Source organism: Danio aesculapii, chromosome 23 (genome assembly GCF_903798145.1).
Source record: "Danio aesculapii chromosome 23, fDanAes4.1, whole genome shotgun sequence".
Taxonomy (NCBI): domain Eukaryota; kingdom Metazoa; phylum Chordata; class Actinopteri; order Cypriniformes; family Danionidae; genus Danio; species Danio aesculapii.
The window spans coordinates 4,526,101-4,546,100 of NC_079457.1; the positions used below are offsets into that span (position 1 = coordinate 4,526,101).

General features: G+C 37.6%; 1 protein-coding gene across 1 annotated transcript in view; it reads right to left on the minus strand.

Moving 5' to 3' along the window:
• Positions 1-20,000, minus strand: part of si:dkey-65j6.2 (uncharacterized protein KIAA1755) — a 196,759-nt gene that overhangs the window by 175,444 nt on the left and 1,315 nt on the right. The window contains exons 2-3 of the mRNA XM_056449287.1: positions 5,600-5,797; positions 1-463 (exon numbers count right to left, since the gene is read on the minus strand). The exon at positions 1-463 is cut by the window's left edge and continues 633 nt beyond it. Of these exons, the coding sequence (XP_056305262.1) occupies positions 1-463; positions 5,600-5,797 (661 nt within the window). The remainder of the gene's footprint in view (positions 464-5,599; positions 5,798-20,000) is intronic.

Here is a 20,000-nt window from a genome sequence, read left to right on the forward strand (position 1 = left end):
AAATCCTAGTCTCGATGGAGAAGCTGGAAGGCGTTGGTGGACGACACAAACTCGAAGACTCCTGTTGATTAGACGGAGGCGAGGAGTCCATCCTCCGCTCGTCCTCAAATTCAGGATTGACCACCTCTTCCCAGGGAACCTTGATTATGTTCTGTTGGGTTTTGAGGATGCAGCGGGACAGGGGTCTTCCATGTCTCTTTTTGTTGAGCTCCTGGAGCCAGGTTTCAGTGAAGATGTTGGAGTGTGAGGTTTCGGGGATGGGAGTTTCCTCCAGCTCACATTCTTCCTCTAAAACACTCTTGACCACAATTTGAACCGATTGGATCCCAAATGGGATGACCTGCAGGTAGAAGTCTCCCGGTCGGAGCAGCAGGGGGTTTACAGGTGCGAACTGGATCACGATGCGCTCCTGTAAACACAGAGGCCAGCCGGGACAGCTGAACACCCTCTCAGAGTGCGGAGCCTGTTCGGGACGCACACAACTCCAAATTAGAATTACAATTTTAAAAAATCTGATTCACCTGAACTGCTTCTCTTTTCAAGAGTTCACACTTAGCTCATGACTTACAAAAGCTTGTTTGGCATGCTATCCCGGGAGAGAGAGAGCCCTGAGCTCAAGGGATCCTCGAGTCCAGGGCTCCCTCCCTTTGCGGGGCGAGGGGAGATTGAGCTCAGGGCGGTCTCAAAAGCTCCCTGGCAGCTAAGGCCAAGGTGAACTCCCTGAGAGCGAGACGTCTAGTAGAACAGACTTGGGTTTAGGTGGTGTTGTGAATTCTTCCCCTTTAATTGTAGGACTTATGTAAAGGGCGTAAGGACTTACGTAAAAGACGTAGGGCAATGCCTACATTATAGACGTTTTCAGCGTAACTGCGTATTCACTAAGTAAGTCAGCAGCACGTCAGTCAGACCGCGTGCGCTTGCTCAGGGACAGCATTATGTACAAGAGAAAGTAGTTGAGAAAGTAAGTTTCTCTCTTGTATCTGATTGATGACTTTGATTATTATAATGTACATAAGGTCAGTAATTGATATTGTGGTGATGTTCCTAATGTTTAGCGATCGCTGGGTGTAATTTGATCCTCCTTAACGAGCGGCTTAGATGCATCACTCACGTTAACAGTCGCATTATATTAATATGTGTAATGGTTCATGTTGATAATAGTCATCTGTGGTCATTATTACTAATGTCTGTGTTAAGGATAATTTTATTTACTTATATAACTTTTATTTCATTGCTTAGTACTACTCATTACACACTGTGTACTGTTGTTTTGCATATATATTTTTTCAGTCTATATCATTTGTCAGTACACTGTACTAGTTGTTTACAATGTCGATTGTGATATGCTGAATTATTGGATATACTTTGTAATTATTTGTTGTTACTCATTTTCAGAAACTACCTCAAATACACTGACAAGTGTATATGGTTAAATCTTGTTCAATAAATGTTCAAACTGGATATGATGACTCCTACTCTCTGACAAGAGTACTGCAGCAGTTAATAACGATTCACTAGCATTTAGTGGGGCAAAATCCCAATATGGTCTATAATGTAGAGCGTATTTAGCTTTGAGAAAACCAGGGGGACCTCGGGAAAACATGTGTGGACGCGTGTCAGCTCCAGCAAGGAGCCAGAGCCAATGGAATTCCTGCTGGTTGCAGGGCCACCGAGCCACCTATTCTGGATAAAGGTGGAAGGAGGGGAGGAGGGGGGTTTCTTCAAGACGAAGGTAGTTGCAAAGAGAAAAGGAGGATATATATAGGAACTTACGATGCTTTGATTGGAGGATCGTGATTAGCTAATATGAGCCAGTTGGGTTAATCATGAGCGCGTACTCCTCTCGAAATTAGTTTAAGATATTAAACTTCTTATTCCTTCATTTTCCGTTGGCGTAGTCCCTTTATTAATCAGGGGTCGCCACAGCCAACTATTCCAGCATATGTTTTACACAGCAAATGCCATTCCAGCTGCAACCCAGTACTGGGAAACACCCAAACACACTCATTCACAGACATACACTACAGCTAATTTAGTTTATTCAATTCACCTATAGCGCATGTGTTTGGACTGTGGGGGAAATTGGAGCACCACGGCAACATGGAGAGGACTCGAACCAGTGACCTTCTTGCTATGAGGTGACAGCGCTAACCACTGAGCCACCATGCCACCTTAATTAACTTAGTCATCCTTAAAATGACCCTTTGAGCTCTTGTAAAATAGGTAGTGAAATATTATGCACTGTCATCACAGCAAGGAAATGAATTTTTTAGTAATAGTATTTTTCTTTTTAAGTGTTTTTTAGCAGTGAAATGCTGACAGCCAAGAATTAAATAATGTAATTCTTACTCTGGATTAAAGGAAGATTATTAACCTCTTTTACTATCACAGGCAGTGATTCTGGAGTACATGCAGCCCTTGGTCTTGAAGGGTTTTAAAGGACGGCTCATTACGTGAGCAGCATGAAGTGATGCTCTAGATGTCAGAGACGTGTCCTATACTGTATAATATGAGAGCAGATGAACATCACACGGGTCATTAATCCAGCTCAGAAACGTCAGTCTGAGAGCTCTTGTGAATGTCAGGCTGAAACACTCGTCTTAAAGATATCGTCCAGATGAGACAGACGAGAACTGTTAATGCTCTCATATTAGCTGAGTTTAGACTGACCCTAAAGCTTCACGTAAAGTGCTGTTGAGAGATATATCAGATATTAACGTCAGATTAAATAAGCTGTTTTTGGTAGTAATCAGAAAGGAGACAATATGAGTAGATGCACTTTATACTTCCATGTTGTTTTTCCATCAGCAAATTGTAATATGAAAGTATACGGGAAAGGGTAAAGCGTGTTTCTCCAACCATGGGTACTTTCTTGGGGTTTATTATTATTATTATTATTATTATTATTATTATTATTATTATTATTATTATTAATCATTCATTCAAGGGGCGACGCAATGGTGCAGTAGGTAGTGCTGTCGCCTCACAGCAAGAAGGTTGCTGGGTTGCTGGTTTGAGCCTCGGCTCAGTTGGCGTTTCTGTGTGGAGTTTGCATGTTCTCCCTGCGTTTGCGTGGGTTTCCTCCGGGTGCTCCGGTTTCCCCCACAGTCAAAAGACATGCAGTACAGGTGAATTGGGTAAGCTAAATTGTCCGTAGTGTATGACTGTGTGTGTGTGTGTGTGTGTGTGTGTGTGTGTGTGTGTGTGTGTGTGTGTGAATGAGTGTGTGTGGATGTTTCCCAGAGATGGGTTGCGGCTGGAAGGCCATCCGCTGTGTAAAAACGTGCTGGATAAGTTGGCGGTTCATTCCGCTGTGGCGACCCCGGATTAATAAAGGGACTAAGCCGAAAAGAAAATGAATGAATGAATAATCAAACACCCATGCACACTCATTCACACACATACACTACGGATAATTTAGCTTATTCAATTTACCTATATCGCATGTGTTTCGGCTATGGAGGAAACCGGAGCACTCAGACGAAACCCACACGAACATGGGGAGAACATGCAAACTTCACACAGAAACGGCAACTGACCCAGCTGGGGCTCGACCAGCGACCTTCAAGCTGTGGGGCGATTGTGCTACCCACTGCGCCAACGTGAAACCCTATTATTAATATTATTATTAATTAATTAAATTATAATTTTTTTGTTAAATCACAGACCACTTTTAAGCTTTTAATTACGCTTAACTCTTGTGCACTGGTCAAATTTATTCCCCTTTATTATGTTTGGGATGAAAACATCCACAAAATTAAACTGCTGTAAAAATACATAAGATACATTTTTTTTTTCAATTTTTTTAATATAAATTGGTTAATCAACCTCAGTCCTGATCCAAACTACTAAATTGTTAAGAAAATGACAGGATTTCAACTCTTTAATTGCCAATTTTACAAATGATGTCACTGATTTTGGTGAGAAAAAAACACAAGATGACGTTTTTTCAATATAAAAAGTCCAAAAACTAAGCTTTTTTTTGTTTTGTCCGAACTCGGTCCTGGAGGGCCGGTGTCCTGCAGATTTTAGCTCCAACTTGCCTCAACACACCTGCACGGATGTTTCTAGAAAGCTTAGTAAGTGCTTGATTAGCTAGCCCAGGTGTGTCTGATTGGGGTTGGAACTAAACTTTGCAGGACACCGGCCCTCCAGGACCGAGCTTGGACATGCCTGATCTAAAGGGTTAATGGTGCCAACTGATGATCATCAGCAAGAAGTACAAATTTGACCTCTTCCCAACAAGGAAAACCAGCAACAATCAAAAATGTACGATTATATGGCGTCATGGTTTTGCAATCAATAAATGTGTTTATAATGGAAGTCGATGGGGCAAAAACAGCCACCAACAGTAAATTAAAAAGAACAAAAAAAAACTAACAATGCATCAAAAGAAATGTTGTTACTAAACTTTCACATGTCCGAGACTGTGATAAAAATCCAGTCCACAATTACTTTTTATATTAAAAATATCATTTTGTGTGTGTTTTTCACCAAATCAGTGACATAATTTATGAATTTGGCAATTAAAGAGTTAAAATCATGTAATTTTCTAAACTATATAGATTTATGCAAAATAATGTGATAAAAATATTAATCTGATGTATTTTTACATCAGTTTAATTTAGTGGATGTTTTCATCCCGAACATAACAAAGGGCTAGTAAATTTGCCCAGAGTGTATCGTTGAGTTTTTTTTTTTTAAGAATTCAAAGCATTTTCCCAAAATATGTGTCAAAATAAGGTTTGTCACCAAAAATCATTCTGCTAGCTGAAACACAGAAACAGTTATGGCCAAATTAAGACTCAAAATCACCCCAGAGTGGATAAAAACATCCCCACAGCACATAAGGGTTAAGCATTTTTAACACTTTCTAAAAGTAATTTTATTTATGCTACTTTTAGTTTTTGTTTAGGTTAGCCTTCATTTTAGACGTCCTTCATTCTGAAAATATGAAAAAAATGATTAATTATTTGTTTCAATGTTAATATTAGTAAATTGCACCAAAATGTGAAAATGTAATTGTTTTTTTCCTAAAATGCATGCTGTCTGTGAAATCAGCTTTAGCGATTCAATATTTAAGTAAAATATTGATATAATATAAATATGTATTTGATCTTGTGATAGAAATCACACTTTTGCTAGTACTTTAGCAAATTAGATTCATGTATATTTACTGTCTTGGAGACTTTTATTGTGCCTTTTGTATGTTTTGACATTTTTCATGTTTTTCGTGCCATTTCTTTAAAATTGTTTTTCTCTTATTTCAGATCTTTTGTCTTGGAAATGAAAAGACAATTTTTTTTTTATTTAATGAAACCTAATTACCCTAACTCTACCCTAACTAACCTAGTTAAGCCTTTAAATGTCACTTTAAGCTTAATACTAGTATCTTGAAAAATATCTAGTCTAATATTATTTACTGTCATCATGGCAAAGATAAAATAAATCAGTTATTAGAGATGAGTTATTAAAACTATTATGTTTAGAAATGTGTTGAATGAAAAGATCTTTCTGTTAAACAGAAATTGGGGGAAAAATGCAAGGGAGGGAGAATAATTCAGACTTCAGCTGTATGTGTGTGTTTCCGCAGACTCACGCAGGCCGCCTGCTGCAGGCCTTCCAGAAGGGTTTTGGCAGGAATGAGGAAGGTTTTCAGACACTGAAGGGCGTCTCCATCATATTGAGCGTCGATGAGCTGGAAGATCTGGCTGAGGACAGTCGATGCTGTCAGCTCAAACGGTGGGAAGAGGACGGACAGACAGCTCTGGATGCACGAGTCCAGACACTCCGGATCCTGACACAACACACACAAAAAAAACACAGGTGATGAACATGACCATAACACAACCAGTGCTGGGTGTAATTACTAACAAACTAACTAATTACCATAATTAAATGACTGTTTCCCTGAAAAAGTTAAGAGATTAAACTTAATGTACTTGCCTCAACAAGTGGTGTGAATCAGTGTGTGCCCCCTTACTGATCTTCACACCAAGATCCAAGAGTAGCACCCAAGCAACCAATCAGGACATATGTGTAACACCTTAGCAGCCAATCAGAATGCAAGAGTAGCACCCTAGCAACCAATCACACAAGTAACACCTAAGGAGCCAATCAGAATACAAGAGTAGCACCCTAGCAGCCAGTAAGCAGCCAATCAGAATACAAGAATAGCACTCTAGCAGCCAATCACACAAGTAACACCTAGGCAGCCAATCAGAATACAAGAGTAGCATTCAATCACACAACCAATACCTAAGGAGCCTATCAGAATACAAGAGTAGCATCCTAGCAGCCAATCACAAAAGTAACACCTAAGGAGTCAATCAGAATACAAGAGTAGCATTCAATCACACAATTAACACCTAAGGAGCCTATTAGAATACTAGAGTAGCACCCTAGTAGCCAATCAGAATAACAAGAGTAGCACCCTAGTAGCCAATCAGAATGCAAGAGTAGCACCTTAGCTGCCAATCACACAATTAACAATTAAGGAGCCAATCAAAACAAAATAGTAGCAGCCAATCAGATTACTAGAGCAGCACCATAGTAGCCAATCAGAATAACAAGAGTAACACCCTAGCAGCCAATCACACAAGCAAAACATAAAGGGGCCAATCAGAATACAAGAGTACCACCTAAGCAACTAATCACACAAGTAACACCTAAGGAGTCAATCAGAATACAAGAGTAGCACCCTAACATTCAATCACACAATTAAAACCTAAGGAGCCTATCAGAATACTAGAGGAGCACCCTAGTAGCCAATCAGAATACAAGAGTAGCACCCTAGCTGCCAATCACACAATTAACAGCTAAGGAGCCAATCAAAACAAAATAGTAGCAGCCAATAAGCAGCCAATCAGAATACAAGAGTAGCACCCTAGCAACCAGTCACACAAGTAAAACCTAAGGAGCCAACCAGAATACAAGAGTAGCACCCTAGCAACAAATCACACAAGTAAAACCTAAGGAGCCAATCAGAAAACAAGAGTAGCACCCTAGCAGCCAATCCCAAAAGTAAGACCTAAGGAGCCAATCAGAATACAAGAGTAGCACCCTAGCATTCAATCACACAATTAACACCTAAGGAACCAATCACAACTCAAAAGTAGCACCCTAGCAGCCAATCAGAATACAAGAGTAGCACCCTAGCAGCCAATCAGAATACAAGAGTAGCACCCTAGCCCCAATCACACAATTAACACCTAAGGAGCCAATCAAAACAAAATAGTAGCAGCCAATCAGAATACAAGAGTAGCACCCTAGCAACCAATCACACAAGTAAAACCTAAGGAGACAATCAGAATACAAGAGTACCACCCTAGCAGCCAATCGCACAAGTAACACCTAAGGAGCCAATCACAACAAAATAGTAGCAGCCAATCAGAATACAAGAGTAGCACCCCAGCATTCAATCGCACAATTAACACAATAGCAACCAATCAAAACCCCAAAGCACTGCCCTATCTTCCAATCAGAACACTTTAAATTGAAATATCAATGACACTGTTTTAAAATGATTTGACTGCAGTAGTGACACAATTAATGACAATTCTATTTAGTTCCAATGCAAAGCCGATCAGAAAAATATTCATGACAGAATTATGATTCAATTCACCTCAATTCAATGTTTATGACAGGTTTTTGACAACTTTTGATACCGTCGGGTTTTCCTGACAAAGACATCTCAAACAATGTCATCTTTGCATATTAACTGACACAAGTGAGCGAATGACAATTAATGACAGCTGTCATAATAAGCATGCAGAAATGAGATTTTCATGTAAAGTGTTACCCAAAATTTGCTCCTGAATATCCATCTCTCTGCGTCAGATTAATAAAGTAACTAAGCCGAAAAGAAAATCAATGAATGGATGAATATTCATCTCTCTGCGTCAGATTAATAAAGTAACTAAGCCGAAAAGAGAATGAATGAATAGATGAATATTCATCTCTCTGCGTCAGATTAATAAAGTAACTAAGCCGAAAAGAGAATGAATGAATGGATGAATATTCATCTCTCTGCGTCAGATTAATAAAGTAACTAAGCCGAAAAGAAAATGAATGAATGGATGAATATTCATCTCTCTGCGTCAGATTAATAAAGTATCTAAGCCGAAAAGAGAATGAATGAATGGATAAATATTCATCTCTCTGCATCAGATTAATAAAGTAACTAAGCCGAAAAGAGAATGAATGAATGGATGAATATTCATCTCTCTGCATCAGATTCATAAAGTAACTAAGCCGAAAAGAGAATGAATGAATGGATGAATATTCATCTCTCTGCGTCAGATTAATAAAGTATCTAAGCCGAAAAGAGAATGAATGAATGGATGAATATTCATCTCTCTGCATCAGATTAATAAAGTAACTAAGCCGAAAAGAAAATGAATGAATGGATGAATATTCATCTCTCTGCGTCAGATTAATAAAGTAACTAAGCCGAAAAGAGAATGAATGAATGGATGAATATTCATCTCTCTGCGTCAGATTAATAAAGTAACTAAGCCGAAAAGAAAATGAATGAATGGATGAATATTCATCTCTCTGCGTCAGATTAATAAAGTAACTAAGCCGAAAAGAGAATGAATGAATGGATGAATATTCATCTCTCTGCGTCAGATTAATAAAGTAACTAAGCCGAAAAGAAAATGAATGAATGGATGAATATTCATCTCTCTGCGTCAGATTAATAAAGTAACTAAGCTGAAAAGAGAATGAATGAATAGATGAATATTCATCTCTCTGCGTCAGATTAATAAAGTAACTAAGCCGAAAAGAGAATGAATGAATGGATGAATATTCATCTCTCTGCGTCAGATTAATAAAGTAACTAAGCCGAAAAGAAAATGAATGAATGGATGAATATTCATCTCTCTGCGTCAGATTAATAAAGTAACTAAGCCGAAAAGAGAATGAATGAATGGATGAATATTCATCTCTCTGCGTCAGATTAATAAAGTAACTAAGCCGAAAAGAAAATGAATGAATGGATGAATATTCATCTCTCTGCGTCAGATTAATAAAGTAACTAAGCCGAAAAGAGAATGAATGAATGGATGAATATTCATCTCTCTGCGTCAGATTAATAAAGTAACTAAGCCGAAAAGAAAATGAATGAATGGATGAATATTCATCTCTCTGCGTCAGATTAATAAAGTAACTAAGCTGAAAGAGAATGAATGAATAGATGAATATTCATCTCTCTGCGTCAGATTAATAAAGTAACTAAGCCGAAAAGAGAATGAATGAATGGATGAATATTCATCTCTCTGCGTCAGATTAATAAAGTAACTAAGCCGAAAAGAAAATGAATGAATGGATGAATATTCATCTCTCTGCGTCAGATTAATAAAGTAACTAAGCCGAAAAGAGAATGAATGAATGGATGAATATTCATCTCTCTGCGTCAGATTAATAAAGTAACTAAGCCGAAAAGAAAATGAATGAATGGATGAATATTCATCTCTCTGCGTCAGATTAATAAAGTAACTAAGCTGAAAAGAGAATGAATGAATAGATGAATATTCATCTCTCTGCGTCAGATTAATAAAGTAACTAAGCCGAAAAGAGAATGAATGAATGGATGAATATTCATCTCTCTGCGTCAGATTAATAAAGTAACTAAGCTGAAAAGAAAATGAATGAATGGATGAATATTCATCTCTCTGGAATCTTGTGTGTGTCAGTGTGTGTGTTTGTGAGTGTATCAGACAGACAGACAGGTGTGGTGTAGTGGTGTCAGAGCTGGTCTGTTGGGAGTTTCAGGTTCAGATCTCTGACCCCCTGCTCTGGATCCTCCACTTTAGTCTGTGCTCTTGATTTAGCAGCTCTGCTGGTTCAGCAGTGACAGACTGCAGGCTTCATGGACATTCCTGTGTCCAGTGCACACAGACAGTATAAATACACAGTTAAGGTCAAGAACCCAGAACTAGTAGAGAAACATGAGACCAACTTTAAGAGACATTGTTATAAACAAGTCAAATAAAGAAACTAAAATGCAGTCACAAACTCAATCAATGAATGTTTGTTTCCGTGGTTTGAATTAACTTGTGCTTTTATTTGTGTTATTGTGTTAGTATTTTTATTTTATATAATGATATATATGAGTAACATCACATGAGTAGCAGTCCGATGGGCTACAAGTGTGATATTGCATTTATTCAACAGTTCGACGGCATAATCGTGTCTATAAAACTGAAAATCAAACATGAAGAGCCTCAAAATCCTTTTGTAAGAGGAACTACTTTCTTCTGCCATTCATTTTCATCTGCAGCTGACGTCAGAACAGCAGAAACCGTTACTCATTCACCAACATGACTATAGAGCTAGTGTTTAAATGATTCTCTAGCGTAATGTCTAAAGTGATGACAAAACATTTTAAGACTATATGGCTGAACAGCATGAAATGTCATCAGTCTACAGAGATTTCCCAGTATTTTTGTTGCAATAGGGAGATCACAGTAACTAACCCTGAATAAGCCAAAGCAATCACTAGCAGATTACTATGGTATACATACAGCACTACAAAATACAAAAGAGAGATTGACTTGGTGACACTTACCTGTTTAATAATGATTTGATCTGCTGTAGTTTGAAATTACGCTGAGTTTTTCTCCCCTAAGAGCTCTCCCCTAAGTATGCAGTCTCTGTCACCATCGTCTTTTCTGTGTATCTCTAAATTATAAATATTTAAAATAGGCACTATCCTTATAAATAAACTGCGTAGATGCAATCTAAACAACTACATTCTTAACTAAAAAAAGACTCAAAAGTACATTATGTTGCCCAACAGCTGCAATATTAGTCAAACTGTAGTGAGTTTATTGACCTGCTGTCACTGTATGTGGGCGGAGTAATACACAAGGGTGAAGAGGCTGTACGAGTGCTGTTATTGCAGAACATCACACAGCTATCAGCCAATCAGATTCAAGAACTAGACAGAACTGTTTGCTCTGTATAGCTAAAGTAAAATAGAAATTTTTAATGAAATTAAAAACTTTTAATGAAGTTTTGTATTTAGTTGGCGAAATTTCCAATAAAATTTTTTCAAACACTAGGGAAAATAACTATAGTGCTAACAGCTTACAATAATATTTAAGAATATTAGTTGTTAATTTCGCAATAAGTCATGAAAGCATCTTTTTTGTTTTGTTTTTATTTTTACTTTAGCACATCAAATAAGTTTAACCATATTTAAATTTTTTTAAAACGAGATTTGAAGTTAATTAAGATTAAAAAGAAGTAACTATTTGTTTTTCTCAGTTTTCCCCAAATACAAATATCTAAACATCACCGAATCAAGACACAATAAAGGAAAATGACTGAATTTAAATGAAGACAAAAAAGAGAGATTATACAACAATAAACTAAAATCTTAATTAAAATTCTACTTGTTTATATATATATAAGTTTTCGCATTCATTTACAAAATTTGTATATTTTGTGGAAGGCAAGACTTGACATTTTAACAAAATAATTAAGGATTTAGATATCTGTACTAGAAAAGCAAGACTAAAGTACTGAGGAACAACAGAACATCATTTCTTATTTTCCATTTGGATTCTAGTGACTGTGTGTACTACCATTTCCATCATTTCTTACCAAAAAAAAAGTGTACAGTGCTGAGCATAAATAAGTGCACCCCTTAATTATCTCTCATTTAAATTAATATTGTCTATAGCAAGCCTTACAATATATGAAGACCTGGAAGGGACGTGGTGGTGGGAGAAAAAAAAACGAGTGATAGGAAAACATATTTTTAAGCTTTTTTGCGCTTTCTTGCAAAACCGTCTCCACAAACACTTCCTGTTCACTTCATTCATGTAAACTCTCCCGTTTTTGCCGAAATTCTCTCGTATTTTACCATTCTATCCCACTATCATCCTATCATTAAGTTTTTTCCCCATATTTTTGATATATTTTTAATCTTAAAAGCACGCTGAAATTAATATTAAAATGTCTGCTTTCACTTTCTTTACATTCAAGTTGTGCGTCGATTTTCGCCCTTCATATGCAACCTCTTAACCCGTGAATGCATGTATAAGCGCTGACTGACAGACGCGCTCCGTACAATAAACTGATCCCAGATCAGCTTCAGTACACGCTATTTACAGAGGAGCAAAAGTGCAGGACACTTTTGCATTAGGGTGTATGTTTAACCAGACAAAAGCACTGAATAATATGTAAACATCTCCGTCCTGCATGTTTTATTTTAAACAGCTCATTTTCTCTTAAATGAGCACAAACAGTTTCTAAAGTAATGGAGTGTTTTCATTATAGATCTGTGCATTCTTACAGTAACACCTCCGTTATCAAACTAAACAAAACTAACGAGAGATTCATTTGCTGCTCACTTGTTTGATAACAGAGGTGTCACTTTAAATGGCATGTGCAGAAGCTGATCTGGGATCAGTTTATTGTACTGAGCGTGTCTGTCAGTCAGCGCTTATATGCTTATTTCACTCGGCCGCCATTTTAAAGAACCAAAGCGAGGCTGCGGTGGGAAGAAACCCGGAAGTATAGGACCAGCACTGTAAACATTGCAGTAACATGCTGTGGACTATAAACCTCCAGCTATTGCCGAGATTTCAAAATGCAGAAATGGTGTAAACATGACTTTAACATCATTCAGTAAGTTTAAATTAAACAATTAAAAGCAAATTAGACATCAAACAACATCACAATCTCATTAAGAGTAATACGCTCAAGTGTCCTCCTATAGGCTTCAGTTCATGGCAGCAGATAAACACCGTGGGGACGCTTCCCTGCTTTAGCCTATGTAAACCGGTGAGCGATAAAACACTGCAGTACTCTGTAGCACACCCTCGTGTTGTCTGTAATAGTGTTGTCCCGGTGCTGAAGTTTTAAAACTGTCAATTTCCCGCTAAGTTAACACTGAAGCGCCGCTGAGAGTGGATGACTCGACTGATCTTCACGGCTGCTTCGCACTCCAATCTCCGTGTATCTGTGTTTGCAATCAGTTTACCGCTCTTCACCCAGTGCAAACACAGATACACAAAGACTGGAGCGTGAAGCAGCCGTGAAAAGTTATCAAGCAGATCACTTGGCTCGTCTGTGTTTGTGCTCGGTAAACAGTGGAGGGTGAACTGATGACCTTCTCGGCCAATCACAAGCATTTCTGTTGAGCACGTGAACACAATGGCAAATCAGCGCTGTTTTAAAGCCACCAACAGTGCCTTAAATGTTAGCGGGAAATTGACGTTTTTCTTTTAATTCAGTATCGGGACGAGTCTAACATAGTGAAAAAATCAGTATATTAACTTGAGTTTGATAAAAGGCATCTAAAACGTGTGTTTGGGAAAGAAAACGTTAGCTAACTAGTGTCATTTCCCTTAACTTAGCTGAAAATGAGCTCTGAAATCCCTTTTTATTTTCACCATTCATTCAGAACGGACCTTCGGGTCACTCGGAAGGCGGTGAAATGATAACTTTGTTTCACTTTCTCTTCGCTGATAAGATATACAGCCAAGTACACAACGTTCCAATGTAACTCCCAACGATACCGTTTCTTCCCACCGCAGCCTCGATTTCACTTTTAAAAATGGCGGCCGCGTGAAAACAGACTATACATGCATTCACTGGTTCAGAGGTTGCATATGAAAGGCGAAGATCGACGCACAGCTGTAATGTAAAGAAAGTGGGATAGAATGGTAAAATACGGGAGAATTTCGACAAAAACGGGAGGGTTTTCATGAATGAAGTGAACAGGAAGTGTTTGTGGAGAAACAGTTTTGCGAGGGAACGCAAAAACCTTAAAAATATGTTTTCCTATCACTCTGTTTTTTTTCTTCCACCAATTTTTTCCCCACCATCACATCCCTTCCGGGTCTCCGTAACAATGTTATATTTGTAGATATACATTAGTTTAGTCAGTACTGAAGCCAAATCTGGAGCTTATATAACAAAATAACTTACAATATCAGTCCAAAAATGAGTAGCTCAAATGAGTGTGTTAGGGAAAAATATTAAATACATTATTTTTAAAAGAGGAAAAATCAAGAGAAACAAAAAATAAATAATAATAATAAATAAAAATAAATCACATTTTGTTGAAAATTTGTAGTTTGTAATTATTTTTGCAATACTTCGCATGAATTTAAGTGTATTATCTTTCGTTTTCTGAAGATGTTTTGTGACTAAAATATAATTTTAATAATATATCTGTTTAATAAATCTGTTTTGTTTAAAGGCACAAAAATAAATGACCTATATTCACTGAGAAATGGATAATAAAAATAATTTTCAGAATGGGGTGTACTCAATTATGCTGAGCACTGTATGTATGTCAAATAAAACCTTATTGACATGCTACACCTTGATTTTAGTTTTTAAAATATTTTTATATATTATCTGTTGTGTTGAAGAGCCTGATGTGAGGCTGAACACGTCTTGTGACACTAGATCCTGTGGTGTATTTCTGACTGATGCGCACTGCTGTTCACTGAGAAACTGACGCCACATTTGAGGACTTGCTGAAATGTTTTCTGAATCTCCTCTGACCTCAGTGTCCATCCATCAAAACACACGAATGATGCTCTGTGTGCGTGTTTGTGTTGGGATATATGGAGGATTCTCAGTGTCCAGTTACTCTCACACACACATATACACACACACACACACACATGTAGTTATAGGCTCAATATAAACAACACACTGCAGCAGTACAAGTACAGACATGATTTAAAGCCGTAGATGTATAAAATAGTTTTTAAGTGATTTAGTGGACACTGCAGCGTGATCTGTTAGATAGATTATGTTAGCATTAGGGCGACACGGTGGTTAGCACTTTCGCCTCACAGCAAGAAGGTCGCTGGTTCGAGTCCCGGCTGGATCAGTTGGTATTTCTGTGTGGAGTTTGCATGTTCTTCCCGTGTTGGTATGGGTTTGCTTCGGGAGCTCCGGTTTCCTTCACAGTCCAAACACATGTGCTATCGGGGAATTGATAAACTAAACTGGCCGTAGTGTATGAGTGTGCATGCGAATGAGTGTGTATGGGTGTTTCCCAGTACTGGGTTGTGGCTGAAACAAAAACTCTAAAAAATGCTGGGTTGTTGTAACCCAATGTTGGGTTAAAAATTGGAATTTAACCGTAACTTAAAAAATTAACTCGACTTTTGGTTACAACAAACATTTTTTAATTGATTAATGGTCTGATATGTTGTATTAATTACAATTGTGCAATGATATTTTTAATATTTGTTGGGTTTATTTAATTCTGACTTGTGTTTGTTTTCTACAATTGGTTTATTTCACATGCAGGGTATCATTACCTTCTCTAGAGGTGGCAGGAGCTGGAAAAAGCCAACATATCTCACAGGTATTTGCTCCACAATCACTGTGAAGTGTTTAAAAATGATACTGTGAAGTTAGTATTGAAATCCTGTATTGGAATGAATGCTAATATATTTTTCCTGTAAGTTTTTAGGCTTCCAGTTGTATTATTTTAGTAATAAAATAATGGTAACTAAACTTTACAAGATGGAGACCTAATGGTCACAAAAACAACAACAAAAAAAACTTTAATGGACCAAAAAGTATTTATTTGGCAGGTCAAGAAATTAAAACAAAACCTTATCAAACATGTTTTAGAGAATAAATAGCTTTATGTATGAATTAAATTGTGCATATACTGTACTTAAAAACTGATTTAGTAAGTATATTTATAATCAACTTAGACATTCATGCAGAACTAGATTGTTTATCCATGCTTTGCATACTTATATATAAAAGTTACACTCACCGGCCACTTTATTAGGCACACCTTACTCGTACTTGTTGAACCCGCTTATGCCTTCAGATCTGCCTTATCCCTTTATGGCATAGATACAGCAAGGTACTGGAAATATTCCTCAGAGATTTTGCTCCATATTGACATGATAGCATCACACAGTTGCTGCAGATTCTGCTGCCTTTCTATAAGTTGGATCAAGTCTGGCCATTCTCCTTTTACCTCTGGCATCAACAAGGCGTTTGCGCCCACAGAACTGCCGCTCACTGGATATTTCCTCTTTTTCAGACCATTCTCTGTAAACCCTAGAGATGGTTGTGTGTGAAAATCCCAGTAGATCAGCAGTTTCTGAAATACTCAGACCAGCCCGTCTGGCACCAACAACCATGCCACGTTCAAAGTCACTTAAGTCACCTTTCTTCCCCATTCTGATGCTCAGTTTGAACTGCAGCAGATCCTATTGACCATGTCTACAAACGTAAATGCATTGAGTTGCTGCCATGTGATTGGCGGATTAGACATTTGGTTTAACGAGCAAATTGACAGGTGTACCTAATAAAGTGGCCAGTGAGTGTATGTCTCTGTGTGAATGTATTGTATTTTTGTTAACAAATGCTATAAGATACATTAGTTTATAGTGGATTGATAAACTGTAACAATTACTGTAGAATACTTTAGTTTTTACTATAGTGAACTGTAGTAGTATAGTGTATACTATACCTTATAGTTACAAAAACAAATACAGTATTGGGTCATTTGTTAATATTACTGTAGTTGTTGTGTTACCATAGCAACTATAAAATCACCACAACAGATTCATTGATGTACAAATAATACACTATAGTATTTACTGTAAGTTACTATGCTATTTTTTCATATGGGTATATGATGTGATCTGATTTACTAACGGCTCACAGCAGCACAAACCCTCCTTTGGCTTTAAACACTATTGTCATTAATAACTAAAGGACACATGGTGAACATTAGTGCTGATGTGCTGTGGAAGCAGTGATTTTTTTATTTGCTGCTAGCTTGAATGCATTTCTTCTAGTTTATTTTTAAGATGCATAATTTATTCAAGGAGAGTCACACAGCGAGATTTAGCCCAGGTTTGCAGGTTACACTGGTGTATCATTATTTAGCACCCAATAAAAGGATTTTGCATCTGTGTTGCTGTTAGTAGATTAAATGCACTTCGTCATCATCATCAGCTCTGCTCCCACATGAAAAAAATCCTGTAGTGTTTTTGACCCATACTATAGTAAACTACTTGAATGAGTTGGTTGTGGTAATGCTATAGTTGCTATGTTAATACAACAACTAAAGAGATGTAAACAAATGACATAATATAGTTTTCTACAGTCGTGCACAGTCAAAATTATTCACCCTTCTGTCAATTTTCTTTTCTTTTTTAAACATTTCTCATATGATATTGAACAGATTGAGGAATTTTTCACAGTATTTCCTATAATATGTTTTCTTCTGGAGAAAGTCTTATTTGTTTTATTTCGGGTAGAATAAAAGCAGTTTTTAACTTCAATATTAGTAGCCCCTTAACAATATTTGTCAGTTGTCTCCAAAACAAACCACTGTTATACAATGACTTGCCTAATCACCCTAACTTTACCCTAATTAACCTAGTTAAGCCTTTACATGTCACTGAAACAGAATATTGAGTAGGGGGCGGGGCTTTTTTTGCGTATCATTCTCTCATATCAAACTAATAGTAAGAGGGGCGTGGCTAAGAATATTGTGGTCGAAGCATCAACTTGACATAATCAGAGAAAGATCCAATCCAAACACAGAATGCTCAGATTTTGATTGAAGATTACCAAAACATATGCTTTTTCTTTTAGTGGATTTACTGACACAGACTTTAATACTAAAACATGCTGTGGCATTCATTAACAAAGTGTTATATTATAAATATAATAGTATATACTGTACAATAGGGCGACATGGTGGCTCAGTGGTTAGCACAGCAAAAAGGTTGCTGGTTCGAGTCCCGAGTGCTCGGGCTTCACCCACAGTCCAAATACATGCGTTATAGGAGAATAGGATGAACTAAGTTGGCCGTAGTGTATGAGTATGTGTGTGAATGAGTGTGTATGGGTGTTTTACAGTACTGGGTTGCAGCTGAAAGGGAATCCCCGGCATATAACATATGCTGTATAGGTTGACGGCATATTGGGATGACTGTGGTGACCCCTGATTAATAATCGAACTAAGCCAAAGGAAAATGAAGTATGCTTTAGCATGCTTAAAAAGCAATATGGCATGTATTATACATGGCTTAATTTTTTATTGTATGTTTTCAGCATCCTTTGAATTGCAAGTAATTATTTAATTATTATTTATTTATTTTTCCAATAAGTGAAAAGGTTTCTTTGCAATTGTCTGACATAAAATAATTTTAATCTTACATATTTTAGTCTTGCATAGTATACTTTTCTACATTTATTTATATATATATATATATATATATATATATATATATATATAGTTTCTAGACTATATAAAACAAATACTATAGAAACAAAACTATACAAAACTACAGACAAACCCATCATGTAACAATCTGTGCAAAATGTTAAAGTGGAGGTAAGTCCAAGAACCCAGTCAGAAAAACGAGGTCTTGGTCAGAAGAAACAAAGGAAAACTTGCTTAGCTATGATCATGCCATACTGAACAGGCAACCACATCTATATCACCCTGCAGCCCGAAAACGGTTACTCACTGAAGCTAAGCAGGGCTGAGCCTGGTCATTACCTGGATAGGAGACCACATGGGAAAACTAGGAAGTGGCGCTAGTGAGACCAGCAGGGGGCGCTCAACCTGTGGTCTGTGTGAGTCCTAATGCCCCAGTATAGTGAAGGGGACACCATAGTGAACACCGACAATAAACCGAGGTCCTGACGCTCTGTGGTCATTAAAAATCCCATGGATCTTCGGGTAAAGTGTAGGAGTGTAACCCCGCTGTCCTGGCCAAATCCCCTCCATCGGCCCTTACTCATCATGGCCTCCAAATCATCCCCATCCACCCCATATACATATATATATATATATTAGTGCTGTCAATCGATTAAAAAAAATTATCTAATTAACCACACTTTTTTGAAAATTAATCGCGATTAATTTTGGCTATTCAAATGTAAAACTAATGTAAACACAAAACAAAAGCCATTTAAATTCAAAATATAATTGTTTATTAGAAATTTTGTTTAACTTGTAACAGATTTCTTCATGTAAATAACATACCCACAATAAACCAGCAAGATCCTGGCTTGACAGCCATATTTATTACAGAAATGAAAACACAGGCATGTTAATGCTATTTGAATTTTAAAACAGTCAATGCCAATAAAGAAAAAATGATTTTCATGTTGGATTTTGAGTGGACTGCAAAAAATGCCAAAATACAGGCATTGCAGATATGGAAAATTATAATAACAATAAAGTATTGAATACAAACAATTGTACTCATTGTAAAGTTGTATTGCTGTGAGTTGAGAACATTTATTATAAAGTAGAAACAATTTACTTAGTCCTCCTTTACGTTAAGCCAGTTGCTAAAACAGTCCAGTCTGTTGAAATTATCGGTGGACAATGTGGACCTTTTGAATGATGTGAGCTGAGAATGCAACGCGATCTCGTGGCAATTCGTAACTTTTTGATTTAGTGGCTACAGACAACGCGTTTAGGCAGGCTTGTTGCTAAGAAATGTGCGCACCGACACACACGCACACGCACACGCACGCACGCGCACGCACGCACGCACGCACGCGCGCGCGCACGCACGCACGCACGCACGCACGCACGCACGCACGCACGCACGCACGCACGCACGCACGCACACACACACACACACACACACACACACACACAGGACAGGGTCAACACACATGATGGCGTTCATCAAATTTGCTTAAACTAAGCGTTCTAAAGTATGGCTGTATTTCACAAGGATTCTGACACAACAACGCCAAGCAGACGCTTCTGTAAAAACTTTACAAAAGTTGCGTTTAGGGGGAAACACGTCAAACTTAATAAAACATTGGAGGGCGCATGCTGAAAGGCCAGCCTGATCTCACGAGAAAACGTAAGTATTTGACGTTTTGTCAGTTTAGTGGCTAATTGGTACGAATTCATACGAGTTCAGTCGTACGAAATTGTACGATTTTAAAAAGGAGGCGTGGCACCTAACCCCACCCCTAAACCCAACCGTCATTGGGGGTTGAGC